We start from the raw sequence: 12,575 nt of genomic DNA, 5'->3' as shown, positions 1-12,575 counted from the left end.
TAGGAATTTGACCATGCTCCAGTGAAAATATAGCCATACAAAATGGACATTTCCCCCCTTTTGTGGGAGGAGGTCAAGAGGGGAAGGTATGGCTATGAGAAGATTGGGAGGTGAGCATGGTCAGGACACATGCTGTGAGATTCCCAAGTACTAAATTAAAATGAATAATAATAATAAATGTTTATTTTGTGTCTTATCTAGAAAACTTCTAAAACTGCTATCTGGAGGCCTCTAGCTCATTAGTTTACTAAACAAACACTTCCAAGTCAAGATTAATCAGGAATGGAATTAGGACAAAGCTCTATTGAGATCAGTTAGGATCAGATAGGGCACCACCTTTCTCGGCCATGTTTCCATGTTTCAATCTCATCTAATTCTATAGCCATATCCTACCAAGAATTTAGGATTAGGGTGGATGCTATTTGTGAACTCTCCGAGATGATCAAATCAATAATTCTTACTGCAAAGGCTGTCACTCTAGTGACACCATGTCTAGTCATGCTTCCATAAATCTTACTGGCAATTAGGAATTGTTTATTGTCTGGGAAGCTCAGAAAAATCTATATTTTAAAGAAGTGTAGTTACTGTAGGGATGGAAGCTGTATGAATCCCAAGGGATGTCAGTTAATCTGTGAAGCTCTAGAAAGAAAAGGTTTTAGCCAATCCGCTACTGTTTTAGCCACTCAGCTGCAGTTATAAAGGGAAAACGGCAATGGACAGACAATACTTGAATGAGTAAGGATGGTTGGTTTCCAGTTCCTTACAGAAAGAAGTTTTTTCAACGGTGTAACATAATGTGCCAACCCTTGGGGAAAAGCAGTTGTTGAGATTACATTTAATTATTTAATTAAAGGATTTGTCCCGCTATTGTATGATATTTAGGAGGTATCCACTTTTTCTTTTGAAAGCAGTGTTTTAATGAGAAGTTTTGTATATGTATATATATATATGCATATATATAAATATATTTACACAAATATACATATATAAAAATATATATTACTTGTAGATATATAATATAATACAATATAATAATATCTATAATATAATATAATATATCAACATTTGGTAGATCCATTGCTGAAAGCAGAATTGCAATATAAATTGCAAATATGTCTCCATAATTTATAATTCATCTTTTGGTTTTGATCCTTTTTGAAGCAAAATATTTGTTCTATAATACATAATTAAATGTATTATATATTTAAAATGTAAAAACATAATGGAAATGATGTATTAATTTAATAAGATTTGTTTTTCTTGCCTTTTGGTGACTTAATTTATTAAGAATTAGTACTTTTATTAGCTTCGTGTTGTGCAGATTAGCCAGAAGTGTTGTCATTGCTCTTTAAACAAAGGATGGAAACAGTTGCTCTTAGTTTCTCATTTTGGGAAATGACTCGGGACTACTTAATAGGGGTTTATATTTTATGACTTTAGCACAAGCATTTGATAAATGCAGAGTATGTTTTAGTCGTGTGGGCTGATGTTTCTGGGCATTTAACATTCTACAAGTCAGCGTCACATCAGTCTGAATCCATGTGTGTTCTTCTGCAGTGAGATTTTTCTTTTTCCTAATGCATGCTCTGTAATTGGTGGAGAGCTGATGAAGCCACAGTTATGAAAATCCACCTGCAGAGTCTGCCTGTGGTGGGGGCTGTAGCTGCACACCCAGCTGCAGTTTGTGGCTAGGCTCTAGGCTTGCTGGGAGCACTGTGCCCTGGCCGCACAGAGGTAGGTGCCTGAGTCCTCCAGCTGGGCATCCCTGATGTGCAGGGTGCTGTAGCGCTCTTTAGAATTGAATGTTGAATTTAACCTCCCAATCTCCTTTGTTCCTGGAACCAGGTTAAAAAGATTGATGAGGCTGCCCCTGGGATGCTGTCGGAACCACTGCACATATGTCATGGTGGTAGAAAACTTGCATCTCAGAACAGAACTGGTTCCCTCTTGGAGACTGAAGGCCAAAGGACTCTGCTCCACCTCATCTCCTCTCACCCCTGCTTGGAAACAGGAAAAAAAAAAAAGAAACCAGAGTCAAAGAGAGGTTTTCACACACACACCAGTCAAATACCCCCAGGAGACACCCAGAGGAAGAATGCATTTCCCCTCCCACCCCATCCACCACCAACATTATTTCTGGAGAATCCTTAATAGGAACTTAGCCAAGCACAACTCACAGCAAATCTGCATCCACAGAATCCCCAGCACAGCTCCCAGGTTCCTCTCCATGGCCCCTGTCCAATAGCTGGAATGTCTTCTCTCCAGCTCTGTAGAGTGTCAAGCCTTGTGCCAGACAACCTGTGCTTACAGACTACAGGATCTCTCTGAATCACTGAGCTTCCTCATTCATCTGAACACAAAGCTCCACCCACTCCACCTCGTGACTGCATGGCAAGTGCTCCAGGGCTGTGGAAGACATTGATGTAGATCCCAGGGCACTGTGTTTCTAATGTAACAGGTAATATAAGGAGTTTGAGGGAAATGTGTGAGGAAGGGGAATACATTAATGAAGAGTGCTGGTGGGAAAACTAATGGCTCCAGTTGGTAAAGCAGAGCCTTGCAGAAGCCAAGCAAGACTGTTTGACTTTTTGTTGCTCTGAAATTTTTTCATACACTATATTCAGATCATTGTCTCCACTCTTCCATCATGTTCAAGATCTTTCCCTCCTCCTTACCCATTCAATTCTACGGGCTTTCTTTTTCCTTCTATTTAGAAAGCAAGCAAACAGGCAAACAAACAAACAAATAAGAATTTCCTTAAAACAGAATTAAAGTTAAAAATGACAAGAAAGAAAAACATACCACACACACACACACACACACACACACAGAGTCATAAAACACAAGGCAGGTAGCCATAAAATATAGATGAAAGACCAGTATGACAAGAAGAAGAAAAGAAAAAAGGGAAGGAAGGAAGGAAGGAAGAAAAGAAAAGAAAAGAAAAGAAAAGGAAAGAAAAGAAAAGAAAAGGAAAGAAAAGAGGCATTCAAACTAAGCTATGTGACATAACAACACCATTGGATTTGTCCTGTATTAGTCATCTACTGCTGAGCATAGGGCTTGTCCTTAAGTGTGGTTATTGTACCCAATTAGAAAGCCTTGATAGGACTCTTAAATTACACAATGTGACAAGTCAGCATGCAATGTGCTATACAAAATAAAAAGACTTTCTTGCAATTAAATTTTTCATATGAATAGAAAATGTCCTCAACATGGTTTTGTTGTTTCAAGACAAACAAGGCATGTCTATGCTTCCATCCTGATTTATTTTCTAGCTTGTGACTTCTACTTCGTTCTTTTGCTGTGCTCAGCAGGAAAACTCAGCTGATTTAGAACAGGCTATGGATGCTTGGTCAGATTAAATAAGGCCCTTTTCCTTCTTGTTTTTCATGCATTATATTGACCAGATTTTTGATCAAGAAGTGGTTAGTATTTTTCTTTCTAGTTTAGAATGTATACTGTATATATGATATATGATATAAAGAATATTTCAATAATTTTTAGTTCTTTGATGTTATGAATTTTTAGATATAAAACTAAAAAATAAAAAGTAGTGGAGTTTTTTTCTTTTGTGTGTCCATCTTCACAATACAGGAGATTCTATTTTGTTTACATATGTTCAGAGAATTGTCCTTTAAATAGATTTATAGACACATGATATCCAGTGAACAGGCTCTAGATATCTGTGCTTTAATACAGAATGACTGAGTGCTAAAGATCTGGGTAATTACATACCATCATCTCAACTGGTTGCTTTGTGAGTGGATTGCCTTATGTCCTTCTCAGCTCTTCACACCTCAGAGCCTCTTAAGAAACTGTAGTTTCTAGGAACCCTGCAGTGCCCCCTAGTGAACCCAAACAATCAAAGAAAAATAACTTCAGGCTCTCCACAAGCCGCATTAAATCAGCCCTTCGCTTCCTGTTAAAGACAATGCAGAAGTCAGAAGACAAGAGTGTCTAGATGGAGTTCTCAATAGAAGAAATAAAAATGGCTAATAATTATCTCAAAATTGTTCATCAGCCTTAGCAATTAGGGAAATGAAATTTAAACAACTTTGAGGTTTCACCTCACCCCAGTAAAAATATCTAAAATAAAAAAACTGATAACAAATTCTAGTGGTGGGTATAGAGGAAAGGAACCCACATTCATTGTTGGAGGAGGTGAAAACCGGTGGAGCTGCTCTGGATGTTAGTGTGAAAAATCTTCAAAAAATTAAAGATAACTACACCACATGACCCAGCTATGCCACCTCTTGGTATATGTCCAAATAACACTCCATCCTACTCCAGATACTTGCTTAGCTATGTTTGATGCTGTTCCATTCACAGGATCTAGGAAATGGAAACAACCTAATGTCTTTCAACTAGTGAACATAATGAAAATGTGGCACCTATATGTAATAAAATGTCTTCAATGTAAAGAAAAATGGCAGCATATTCTTTGCAAGTAGATGGATGGAACTAGAAATGATTATTTTGAAAGTGTTGATTGAAACCAAAAAAGACAAATGTCATATATTCTACCACTGAACTCCTGTCTCCAGTGGAAACTATAGAGGTTCCTAACTCCAAATCTTCAGATGGAAGTATATAACCTGGTGTAACCACAGAGGCCAGAAAGGTACAAGGAAGCATGTGGTTGGGAGAAGCAATAGATTAGGGAAGGGCAAGACAAGCAAAATTTAATGGAAGAAATAAGAAAAATGAGGGGAGGATATTTGGAAAGAGAAAGGATGTCAATACAGAAGAAGAGAGGAGAAAGATGAAATAACAGTAACCATGTCTTTTTAAAAAGGCATAAGGAATCACATTAATATCTATTTACCTAAAATCACTTAAATTACATAAGCTTTGGTATATGTGCATACATATACACACATAGTTTAAATTAAATGTTTCCATTTGAATTGACAATACTCCCCCAAGAGCCATAGATATTAAAGAAAATCCTCAGTACCAGTTATGGGAATCTCTCATTCAAGTTGGTGGTCATGGAAATAAAATATTATAGACTATTACTCTTTAACCTTGGCTGTATTCCAGAAGTTTTTGTGAGTCTCTATTGCTGATGACACTGCATTTTGAACAAATGATCCAGAGGATCAAAGCTTGATTGACTTGAAATTTACCTCCCTGATGATTAACTTTCTTGGTATCAGAGAGTATCATGCAAGCTTGCAGGGGAGAGAAACAGCCAATTATTCTACTCATATACGATGCCTATAAACTACAATGACCAGTATGGTATGAAAACCTAAGGATATGAGAGTTGTATCTTGGTTGGAATAAACACCTTTCTAATTGGACATAAGAAATAACTCAACAAGAGGGAAAATCATGTGTGGTAGTAGAAACCTAGCCAACTATGCATGGATAGTGAGGTTACATATCTTGGAGTGGAACCTACAGCTCCCATCTTTCTAAACCAGCATAATTCCTAATTACATTCTAAACATCTATCATTTTACCCAGAGATAAGTATAGTCCTCACTCCTCTTCAAACAATCTCTTCTTTTCAAAGAATGTAGATCCATTACAGAAAACTACAGCCAAGAAGAATGAAGAGAACAAAGTGAGCATGTGGTGTTCTGCCTCAATGGATCCACCTACAACACAACTCCTGCAGTCAAGTTCAGCAAACACTGGGGCAGACAGGGCTAGAAGATTTTAAGAGCCAGAGGAACAGGAAGGATTGTGTGAGATCCCATCTCTTAGACATGTCAGGGAATCTATACTCATCAAGTCTCAATAACATGTTTGCCAAAACAAGACCTGAACAAGGATGACACCCATAGACATGCTAAGACAGAAGGGGGAAATCTCACAGAGACTCAACTCTAGACAAAGAACTACAGGTAACTAAGGAGTGCTGACAACAGGGAAAACAGTCCTAGTCAAGGAAGATTAACCCAATTTCTAATTGCAACAATGTGGTCATCCCTGAAATAATATACATAAAATTACATTAAAAAGTATGAGCATGTTGTGTTATATATTTAGGAATCTATATGTAAGAACATTTAGAGGAAAAAGTAGCCAGAGGTCTGGAATTGGTGGTGAGGTGGGAGGGGCTATATTGGAAATGTTGAAGTGAGAAAGGAAAAGGGGAAAATAAAGTGCTTACGTTTCAATTTCATTTAAAAAAAATGTAAAAAGTGGTGCAAGACATTAGTTGTCAATCTAAAGAAGACATAGATTTAGATACATATATTAACATATAATCAAAGAATAAGACCTTGGGAGTGAGCTGATTCCAGGTACATGAAAGACTAATACATGGAAATTTGGGCAAACTTTATGAAGAAGATAGACTGGAGCGAGAAAGAGAGAATGTCAGCAGTCTCTGACCTGCCAATTCTGTGTATTCCCTGCACATACATAGGGTCAGATCATGCACAGAGACATTAATCATTTATTATTTTCTCATTATAAAGGTGTATATTAATGATAAACATTCTGAGAAGTACATTAGGCAAACAATATCCTTCACAGTAGACACAAATAATGTATGATATCTTGATATAACTTTAACCAAGTAAGTAAAAGACATCTATGACAAGAAATTCAAATATTGGGAGAAAGAAATTAAAGAAGATAAAATGAAGTGGGTTGGTCTGATGCTGATTGTATTCTAATCCTAACTACTGGTTCTTCAAGATGTGGGTGCCCTGGATGACCAGATCCTCAAGTACTCAAAGTGATGCCATGTGACGCTTCTCCCAAATTTAACTGGTCAGTAAAAGATTAGATCCTGTGATTGGGCAGTAGAGGGAAAAAGGTGGTACTGGAGGATCGAGTGTGGGAGTAGTTGCAGGTAGAGAGAGGGAGAGAGAGAGAGAGAGAGAGAGAGAGAGAGAGAGAGAGAGAGAGGAAGAAGAAGAAGAAGAAGAAGAAGAAGAAGAAGAAGAAGAAGAAGAACAAGAACAAGAAGAAGAACAAGAAGAAGAACAAGAAGAAGAACAAGAAGAACAAGAAGAACAAGAAGAACAAGAACAAGAAGAACAAGAACAAGAAGAACAACAAGAAGAACAACAAAAGAAGAGGAAGAAGAAAGAAGACAGAGGGAGCCATGATGGGCTAGAACAGCATGGCAAGGAGAAATGGCAAGCAAAAAGGAACTTATATCTGGGGATAAGTTAGTCTAGTCCCAGTTGCCCAATTTAGGCTGATGGCTTGTAGACAAAATAACTGTATTGTTTGTCTTTTATATGGGCTTGTTAGGATTATAAATTCTTTCTACAATGACAGAAGATGGAAAGACTTCCCATACTCATGGACCAGTAAGATTAATATAGTAAAAATTACCATCTTACCAAAAGAAGTCTACAGATTCAATGAAATTCCCATCAAAATTCCAACACAATTACAGACCTTGAAAGGGCAATGCTCAACTTCATATGGAAGAGGAAAAACCCAGATATCTAAAACAGACAAGCGAAAAAAAGAAGAATTTCTGGAAGTACCACCGTCTCTTATGTCAAGCTGTAATACAGAGTAATAGTCATAAAAATCACATGGTATTGTATAAAATTAGACAGGTTGATAAAAAGAATTGAATCAAAGACCCAAAAGTAAACCCACACACCCATGGACATTTTTTTTTTTACAAAGAAGGCAAAAACATACAATAGAAAAAAAGGAAGCATCTTTAATAAATGGTGCTGTTCTAACTGGATGTCTGCATGTAGAAAAATGCAAATAGAACCATATCTGTCACTCTGCACAAAACTTAAGTTCAAGTGGATCAAAGGCCTCAACATAAAAGCAAATACATTAAATCTGATAGAAGAGAAAGTGGGAAATAGCCTTGAATGCATAGGCATGGGAGACAACATCCTAAACAGAACACTGACAGTTCAGGCACTAAGATCAACAATTAATAAATGGGGCTCATAAAACTGAACAGCTTCTGCAAGGCAAAGAATAGTGTCAAAAGATAAAACAGCAGGCTACAGAAGGAGAAAATAATTTCACCAAGTCAGAGGGCTTATACCCAACATACAGAAAGAACTCAAGAAATTAGACATCAACAAACCAAATGACCCAACTTAAAATGAGGGTATAGCTTTAAACAGAATTCTAGATAAAGAAATCTCTATTGGCTGAGAGACAAAGAATTGTTCAACACCCTTAATAAGCAAGGAAATGAAAATCAAATGACTCTGAGATTCCATGTTACACCCATGGCTAAATCTAAAACTCTAGTGACAGCTCATATTGATGATGAAGCGGAGCAAGGGGAACATTCCTCCATTGCTGATGGGAGTATAAACTTGTACAATAATTTTGGAAATCAATTTGGCAGTTTCTCAGAAAATTGGGAAATAATCTAACAATAATAACCCAACAATACCAGTCCTGGGGATATACTCGAATAATTCTCCGTAGGCATAATGCTTTGTATGTTGTATAAAGTTCACCCTTTGGTTATTTAAATGCTGATTTCTCTGCCCTCGTATCTTGCTTTAATCCAGATAAGGCATTGTAGTATTTATACCAATAATGTCATATCTCAAATTTGTGTAAACAGTACTTAACATTTATTATCTGACCTGTCAATAAATGCTGATCACCCAGTGGCTGGGCAGAATAGAGAATAGGGACATCTGTCAGCCAGAAGAAAGAGAAAGGAAGAGAGGGAGATTCAGAACAACCAGCAGGATGGAGGAATTGTAGCCATGAAGAATAGGTTCAAAAAGCCAGATCAATAGTAATATGCAAGTATCATAGAATGGGGCTGGTAGGTACCTAGATTAGCATAGGAGGTAAAAGTCTTCTAACTGCTTAATTGTTGAAGTATAGTTTTTAATAAATCTTATTTTTTCTGTGTGATTATTGGGGAATAGCATAAGGTAAAGAAATACAACTGCCTGATTAATTAACTGTTTATATTTATGCTAAGGGTAATTCATTTACAATGTTCCACATTTCCATAAGGACATTTCCTCAAATATGTTCATAGCAGCTCTATCCATAATAGCCAGAAACTGGAAACCATCTAAATGTCCCTCAACAGAAGAAGGGATAAAGAAAATATGGTAATTTACACAATGGACTGTGACTCAGTTATTAAAACAATGATATCACAAAATTTACAGGCAAACAGATGGAACAACAACAAAAAAATCATTCCCAGTGAGGTAATCTAGATCAAGAAAGACAAATATGGCATGTACTCCCTTAGAAGTGAACACTAGCCTTAAAGGAAAGAATAGCCATGCTACAATTCACAGACCCAACAAAGCTAAATAACAAGGAGGGATGGATTTGAGGGAGGGGGAGACACATGATTCTTGCTGAGAGGAGGAAATATAATAAACATGGTTGGTGGATGTGGAACTGGACCTGAATGGGAGTGAGGGTGGGGATGGGAACAGAAAGGATTGGGGAGGACAAAGGGAGAGAATAATGGGACAGACAATTGGAATGGAGGGAATATGTCTGGGATGAGCTAGAAACCTATGGAAATGGAAACTTCCAGAAATCTATGAGATGATCTTAGTTAAGACTCCTAGCAAAGGGGTTATGGAGCCTGAACTGACCATCTCCTGTAACCAGGCAAGACTTCCAATGAAGGGATTGAGACATCAAGCCAGCCACAAAACCTTCAACCTACAATTTGTCCTACATACAAGATGTGCAGGGGTAAAGATGGAGCAAAATTTGAAGGATTTCCTAACCAATAACTGGTCCAGCTTGATAACCATGAATGAGATGAAGCCCATTCCTAACACTGTTAATGATATTGTGCTATAATTGCAGACAACTGTCATTAGAAAGAGTTCATGCAGTGACTAATGAAAACAGATGCAGAGACTCAGAGCTAAACATTAGGCAGAGCTAAGGAGTACTGTGGAAGAGGGTGAGGAAGGACAATGGGAGCCAGAGAGGTCAAGGGCACCACAAGAAAACCTACAGAATCAACTTACATGGGTCCATAGTGGCTCACAGAATGCTGAACCACCAACCAAAGAGCTTACATGGGACTGGCCTAGCCCTCTCCACATGTGGAACAGTTGTGTAGCTTGATCTCAAGTGGTACTCCAAACAGCAGGAGCAGAGGGCTATCTCTTATCTGTTTTCTGCCTTTGGGATTTTTTCCTCTAACTGGGCTGCCCCTCAAGCCTCAACTGGAGAAGATGTGCTTAGTCTTACTGCAACTTTATATGACAATGCTGTTCAATACCTATGGGATATATGCCCTTTTTTGAAGAGAGGGAAGAGGACTGGATGGGGGTAGGCAGGGAGGAGGGAGGGGAAAGGATGGGAGGAGCTATATATTTCATTTTGCCTTTCTTTTTATTAAAAAGTGTGAAAAGGTGGGTAAACTTTTGTTGCCCATTATAACTTATTAGTCTTAACACTTGGATAAAATTATAAACATATAAATTATTTTTAAAATACTAAAAGCACATTACATTCAGGTTAAAAAGCCCACAGTCATAAATGTCTTGATCCATTCTGCTGATTTCATCATTTGCCATCTTAAACTTCTCCTTCAGTTTGTCATTTTGGAGCTCATGCTTCCTGGTGTTTTATTGAAGAATTACAATCATATGTTAACTATACAGAGCAACAGGAATGTAGAGTATTTCATGTCTCATTTTCTCGTTGATATAAAATGTCAAATTTGTATGGACAGTTTTGTAATTTTATTTTTAATCTCAAAAGCCTTAGCTGGATATACTGGGAAATGCCTGGGATCCCAGCAACTGCGAGAGTTTGGTTCAGTTCTTCTTCCTTGCCCCATGCTCTCAGAAATATGAGTCAGACTCAAAATACATTTACAAATACCATCAGCCATTTAGTCTAGTCACTATGCAAGCAATGTCAACTCAGAAGGTTGTTCTCATGGATAACACTGTTATTCTCCATGAATAACATTGTTATTCCTTCATTCTAAAAAAATTATGATTGAGCATTAGATAATTTTGAAAATATGCAAAGACTTCTGAGATGAAGTCAGACAGTGGGTATTTTAGGTAGAAATGTGTTGTGCAAAGACATCTGGGACTGCTCAACTGTCCTTCTCTCCTCACCAAGTTCAAACAGATACTTCAAAGACCTCAAGGAGGGAAATCACCAGTCTGAGCACTCCCTGAACTGGGTGTTTGTGTTCAGCTCCCCCTACAGCCCCACACACTGTGTGCCCAGAGCACAGAAGTACACAGCCGAGTCGCTCCAGTGTACAGAGGCTTTCCGCAGGTTAAAGGAAGAGTCACTCTTGCTGAACTCAGCCTCAAAGCCATTCACGCCATGAACCACTGAGTCTCCTGAATAGTACTCGAGGAGCAGCTGCAGCCCTTGTCCTGGGTACTGGACATACCAGAACAGATAAGGTGCTCTAGGGGAGGAATAATTGCATCTCAGCTGCAGAGAAGTTTCTTCAGAGACAGTGACATGAGCATCAGGCTGAGTCACTGACTGAGCTTGGGCTTCTCCTGGAAAGAAATACTAGGTCAGTAACTGCAGTGCAGACTTTACTGAGGATAGTCAGAATCCAGAGATTCGGGGACCACAAGGAAGCTGTACTCACTCAGGAGAAAGTGTATCCCCAGCATTGGGAGGAGTGCCAGGAGCATGGTTGAGCCTTGGAACTCTGAGGAACAGGACAGATAGGAAAATAGCTGAAGAAAGCAACAGCTTGAAAGCAGTTGTGGGGAAGGGTTTGCTAGAGAAGTCTCCGCTCAGATAAAAACAGTGACACTGCAAACACGAGCCTGGAAGGTTTTGAATATCTGATTCTTGTCACTTGCCTTTGCTAAATACTCAGTCAGCTGCAAGAAGGATGTGACGTGAGCAGGCGGGGATCTTCAAAGGTAGAAGGAACATTAGTGAGTGCAGCAGCACCCTCTGGAGGCCATGTGAGGAACCAAATGTCTTGAGAATCCACAGCCTGCCTCCTGCTTGTTCCTGATTCACAGACATCAAAAAATTTCACAAAGCACATTGCTTCTTTCCTAATCCTTGATGAGTTATTAGTTCTAGCATCTGGTGGAAGAGGATGGTTTGTTAATATTCTTTAAGAAATCAGGTTATGAAATAAATCCCAGACTTCAGATGCAGTTGTCTCAACTGAGTGTGAATGGCTACTACAGCCATGGTGAGGATGTCCTTATGGTAAAGATATTGCCCTTGGTGGATGCGCTGCAGCACAGAGACAACTGGAAAACACTTGAAGTTAGATTGCCTCTGCTATCTATGACAAGATGGGACTCCAGATAGGGAGGTTTGACTGCTAAAGCTAGCAGAACTACAACTCTGAGACCCCATGGCTGGTTAAAGTACTGTCTTCCAGGAAATAAACTTAGGATTAAAAACTTTAGATATTTTCCCCCTGAGTCAATGGAATGCAATGACTAAGTGTTAATACATATGTTCTTTGATTCCAGGAACAAAAAGAAATTCTTCTCAAGGGTCTTCTCTCATTTCTTCTTTCTTATAGGGATTGTCTTTCCTGGGGGAGGGTAACCTATGCCAGTAACTTGTGAATGTCTAGCCTATAAATGAGCCTGTGGGGGGGGGGAGAGAGAGAGAGAGAGAGAGAGAGAGAGAGAGAGAGAGAGAGAGAG

At 38.5% G+C, this 12,575-nt stretch overlaps 1 gene segment (V, D, J or C); it reads right to left on the bottom strand.

The window, feature by feature from the left end:
• Positions 1-1,695: 1,695 nt before the first annotated feature.
• LOC114639716 lies at positions 1,696-2,298 on the bottom strand. The segment is given in 2 exon segments: positions 1,696-1,997; positions 2,178-2,298. Coding segments are annotated over 2 exon segments (354 nt in total).
• Between the last annotated feature and the right edge of the window lie 10,277 nt (positions 2,299-12,575).

This window comes from Grammomys surdaster, unplaced genomic scaffold (assembly GCF_004785775.1).
Source record: "Grammomys surdaster isolate TR1022 unplaced genomic scaffold, NIH_TR_1.0 125750, whole genome shotgun sequence".
Classification (NCBI taxonomy): domain Eukaryota; kingdom Metazoa; phylum Chordata; class Mammalia; order Rodentia; family Muridae; genus Grammomys; species Grammomys surdaster.
The sequence above is the reverse complement of the archived record's forward strand: the minus strand, read 5'-3'. Positions and strand labels throughout refer to the sequence as shown.